This window comes from Lipotes vexillifer, unplaced genomic scaffold, assembly GCF_000442215.2.
Source record: "Lipotes vexillifer unplaced genomic scaffold, Lipotes_vexillifer_v1.1 scaffold998, whole genome shotgun sequence".
NCBI lineage: Eukaryota > Metazoa > Chordata > Mammalia > Artiodactyla > Lipotidae > Lipotes > Lipotes vexillifer.
The window spans coordinates 543,628-548,872 of record NW_006781565.1 but is presented as its reverse complement, the minus strand read 5'-3'; the positions used below and the strand labels follow the sequence as shown (position 1 = coordinate 548,872).

General features: G+C 47.6%; 1 protein-coding gene across 1 annotated transcript in view; it reads right to left on the bottom strand.

Annotated features, from left to right (window-relative positions):
* Positions 1-5,245, bottom strand: part of NGF (nerve growth factor) — a 7,721-nt gene that overhangs the window by 214 nt on the left and 2,262 nt on the right. The window contains exon 2 of the mRNA XM_007454787.1: positions 4-713. Coding sequence (XP_007454849.1) covers positions 4-701 — 698 coding nt within the window. The 5' untranslated portion in view covers positions 702-713. The remainder of the gene's footprint in view (positions 1-3; positions 714-5,245) is intronic.

The following is a 5,245-nucleotide window of genomic DNA, read 5'->3' as shown; positions in this document are numbered from 1 at the left end:
CTGAGCACACACACACAGGCCGTGTCGATCCGGATGAACCGCCAGGCAGCCTGCTTGCCATCCATGGTCAGCGCCTTGACGAAGGTGTGGGTCGTGGTACAGTATGAGTTCCAGTGCTTCGAGTCGATGCCCCGGCATCCACTGTCGACGGGATTGGGGTCCCGGCACTTGGTCTCAAAAAAGTACTGTTTGAATACACTGTTGTTGATGTTCACCTCTCCCAACACCATCACCTCCTTGCCCTTGATGTCCGTGGCGGTGGCCTTGTCCCCCACCCACACGCTGACGCTGTCGCACACCGAGAACTCCCCCCGGTGGAAGACAGGGTGGGACGACGAGCGCTTGCTCCTGTGAGTCCTGTTGAAGGGGGCGGCCCCGCCGGCCTCCAAGTCCAGACCCTGAGCGTCCGCGGCCGCAGGTGGGGGCTGGGTGCTAAACAGCACACGGGGTGAACGCAGGCGCCGCTTTTTAAACAGTTCGGGGTCCACGGTGATCTTGCGGGTCTGCCCTGCCACCCTGGCGGCTATCGCGGCTGCCGGGCCGCTGTGGGCTCTGCGGAGGGCTGTGTCAAGGGAGTGCTGAAGGTTAGTCCAGTGGGCTTGGGGGATGGCGTGTCCTGCTGGGACATTGCTCTGGGTGTGCGCTTCTGCCTGGACGCCGATCCAAAGAGCTGTGATCAGAGTGTAGAACAACATGGACATTACGCTGTGCACCTGGAATGAAACAGAAGTGAGGATTATTCCACCGAGCACTGGGTGTGGGGCAAGGGCAGTTTCTGCGTCCCTCTGAGTTGACCTCCCAAGAGGATGACGAGGAGGTTTCTCTTGGTGGCTAAAAGCAAGGAGACCCTAGAATTGACCATTCAAACTGAGACGCTTCTGAGAGTGAAGGGCGGTGCTACAACAGTTACACTGGGATGATAGGCTTAAACAGGGCTGGCTCTGACAACCTGGGTGTCTGGGCACCCCATCTACAGGGTGCACTTTCCCAGGAAGGGACGGAACCCCTGAAATTCTGCCCAGTGGTGGGGTATGAACTCGGCAGTGCTGGTTACAGAATTCTTTGAGTTCTCCGCCTGCCAGCGAGGCAGCCATGGGCAGGCGGTATGTGTGCACCTGTGTGAAACAGGATGGCTGGGGGGTGAGTCTGACACCTCTCCCAGTGCTGTCTCCTGCCCAACGGCTTGACTCCCCTGGGAAGGCAGTGGGCAGGGCTGCTGGGAACTTGTCTTGAAGCCTCAGCACTGAACACACCCTCTTCAGACAGTAGCACCGGGTCAGCTCCGAGATCTGGTGACTGAAAACCCACGAAGCACCATGTTTGGCCAAAAAAGTGAACATAGGTCTGGGACCATCTTAGCCAGTCCGTCTATTCAGCCACCAGCCATCTATTCGCGTCTATAAATGTGATACTGATAATGGTTTCTCTTGGAGTGAGTGATGTTTTTCAGCTTTTCAAATGCATTCGCTTCTAGTTTCTTATTAGTCTGTGAGTTAGGTTAGGATTTATCATCTCTCTTTCATATGCAAGGAAAGCGATCCACAGAAATTAACTAACAGGCCTACAGCTGCAAACAAAAACTGGACCAGAAATAGCATCCAAACGTGACCCCTTACTAAGCCAGTCTACCCTTCCATCCTTCCTTCCTCCCCCACTTTCTCCTTCATTCTTAAGTGCGTCTTTTTAAAAATTATTTGATCTTAAGTGAGAGTAGACCACATAAGTCATCTGTCCCCACAAGGCACTGCCAGCCCCTCTTGAGCACGTGCCAGATGGGGCTCTGCACTGCACTGCACTGCTTGCCTGCCAGCAGCTAGCCCCAGGCCAACTAGCTGTGAGATTAGCTCTGTTCTTGAGCTCACTTTCGGTGAGCTCCTGTGCACACCTGTACGTGCGTACCAGCCATCACCTCTGGAAAGCTTCCCCAGATCTTCCTGGTAGGGCTAGAGGCATCCCCTGAGAGGGTGTTAAACTTCCAACTTGATCCCTCTCCCTCTCTCTCCTCACAGGTCGTTCTGCTTCCTGCCCACTCTTCCAGCCTGGCATGGGTACCACTTCCTCCTTGAGGTCTGCTCAGATCACCCCAGCGAAAAGCCATCTCTTCCTGTTCTCAGCTTCAGAAGTGTGTGTGTGTGTGTGTGTGTGTGTGTGTGTGTGTGTGTGTTCTCTCCTACTAAATCAGTGTAGTGGAAAGAACTCTGCACTGCATCTGGGGTTAGGAAATCTTGTTTGGATTCCTAGCCCTGATACTTGTTAGCAGAGGAAAGTCACTTAATCCTCCTGAGCCCTCATTTCCTCATTGATAAAAAGCAGGCAACAAACACTATTTCACAGGGTTGTTGTTAGGATTAAATAGGTGCTCACACACCTATTTAATTCTGAGTCATTCCAATGTCCTGCTGAAAAAGGACTTTTTCTCCTTCCGTTATATCGCTGCTGATTCACTCTCAAAGCACACTCCATACACATCTTTTCCTAGCACATAGGTTTACCCCTGTCAGGCTTCTTCTCAAGACTAATATTTGAGCCTGTCTCCCCACTGGCCGCAAGGTCCCGGAGGGCAGAGCCTGTCTCATCCACCTGCGCACTAGTCACTCCACCCCTTGTCTCCCATGGCGGTTTGTGCATAACCCTGCGGCCTCTCTGCATGCTGTGGATAATCGTTTACATGTCTGTCTCCCTGAGAGCACTTTGGAAGCGGTGCAATTTGAATTTACGGGGGCCGTGTGCAGTGCCTGGCATGTAGTAGGTCCTCAAACTCTATAAGGAAAATGAATGAGAGAGTGAATGGGTATGGCCAGAGCAGCTCACCATCTGCCTTCTTTCCACCATGATGCCTGGTTTCTTTTGGATTTTGTGCCTGTGACCACATGCTGCATCCCTAATCTGTTTTAAAGTGATGCATTCTTCTCTGTAATGTGCTTCTATTCAGCTGGAAATAGACAGCTCTTTGGTGAGATACCAAGAATAAAACCACCAAATTCTTTTCTCTCTGGTTACTTGGGAAAATGTTTGTGTTTGCTCCAATTCTCCAGCCAGCCATGCAGAGGAAGCAGCGACGCATCTGACTTTTCGACCATCACTGGTTGTGCTGGCTAATGGTCTTGCCGATAAGTGTCCAGCTGATTAGTCAATTGGCAGCTAATTCAAGTCCTTTGCTTTTGCTCCTTTTCTTGTTTCATTTCTTTCTGCCTCTCAGTACACATTATCTCTCATCAGGTAGATGAAGGGAGAAGAAATGAAATGGAAATTCAACCCTTTATATCCATGTTAGTAACACTTAGAATTTGGATAGGGAAATGACTAAAAGATTAAAATGTAGGGTTTTGATGGTAATAAGGGACATACTGCTCCCTATTTCCAATTACCAGAGGTTCTCATCTCATTCTGGAGTCCCCTCTTTGGTGAGCTCATCCTCTTCTAAGGAGTCAGCTGAAGTTTCTGTGCAGTTGATGCCCATGCCAGGATCTCTGGTCCAACTCCTCTTTTGAAAGCCCGTTCTGAATCCCCGGCTTCCTGATGGGCAACTCCGCATGGATGCTGACATTTTAAATGCAAGACATCCAAAACAAAAATCTTTGTTCTCATAATCCTCACTAGGATCATCATTCTCCCCTTCCTCCTCTTTACTCAACAGAAGCTGCCCCATTTGGGGCCACTTGATGATTTAAGAATTAGTTCCACAGCTGCTATCTCTTGTGAGCATCTCTCCCCATCCTCCTAAACATGTTTCTCTGCATTTCCTTTTTCTGTTACTGGAACCACCATTCCTTCATTCACCAGCTCCAAGCCCCAGCTCATGACTGGACTCTGCTCTTTCCTCTTTGACCTCCATCCAGCCCTTTTTGTCTGCTTCAGTAGCATCTTTTTTTTTTTTTATATTTGTATTTAAAAAAAATTTTATTGGAGTATAGTTGGTTTACAATGTTGTGTTAGTTTCAGGTGTACAGCAAAGTGAATCAGTTATACATATAGATATAGCCACTCTTTTTTTTTAGTAGTATCTCTTGAAACTATACTTTCTATTCTCACCTCTATGTTTCTATTCTCACCTCTATGTTTCCAGTTCAGGTCATGGAACAGTCTCCCAGCTGATGTCCTGTACCCTCATCTGTCTTCTCCCAATGCCTACCATCCCTGGCCGCCCCATTTAACTTCTTAAAGAACTGCTCTGATCATATCACCCTGCTCAAAGGATCCAGTGGTGAGTGGTTGTCTAGTATGCCACTAGGTTGCTCAGCCTGGCAGACAGACCCTGCTCTCCTTCTACTCCCTTCACATATTTTTCATTCCAGGCAAACAGAATTCCTCAGAGGCAGTGCTTCCCCACTGTTGCCCTCGGTTCAAACTCTTTTGTGCCAGGCATTCTTCCCTCTGTCCCTCCCTGTGTCTTTTCTGCTCTCCACCTCCGCTGGTTAGAGTCCTTCCTGTTGGCTTTAACACCCATCTTAATAGCCGCCTCCCCTGGGGAGCTTTCCCTGTTTCCAAAGAGACCAGTTCTCTCCCTTCTCCATCTCTAAAAGCATTTCCTTAATGCTCTTTTTTTTTTTAAGATTGAGATATAGTAATATATATGTTTATTTATTAATGTATAAAATAATAAGGTCTGGTTCTTAAAGCCTAATGCGCTACTCCTCATTGCACTGTCCAGATAACCTGTGGTACCTGGTGGCATTTGATCACAGTGGAGGTTCGCATCGTGGAGAGATTGTATTATTGTTTCATTGAGATTTTTAAATGTTGCAAATATATCTCTCATTTGGGTCTTAGAGTAAAAGGTTTTCTTTTTTTTTTAATTGAATTACTCATAACAGAATGCCCCTATAATCTTTAAAAATAAAAAGTCTTTCGTTTATAAAATCATGAGTGGATAAGAAAGAAAAGAAAAATTAGTGTGTTTTCTATTCTAGTAATTGAAAGCACAAAGCACTGTCTACAAAAGAACATTCTCTCCTTGACGTGAACCAGGGGAGGAGTTTTATTTATTTATTTTTTAAAACAACCTTTGAAGCCTTTCTCCTGAAGAGATGACAGTCCTCGCTGGGGCTTCACTAAGCAGAGACCTGTGAGCGGAATGATTAGCTGGGGAAGATGCAGTTAGGGGCTCACGTGATGGAACATGTTCTGTTTAACGTGTGAATGTTCTGTGTTTGCTCTGCTCCCACCAGAATGGAAGACAAATGACTAAAAGTTGAGGGACCCGTCAGGGGCCTTTTTTTTTTTTTTTTTTTTTTTTTCTTTTTTG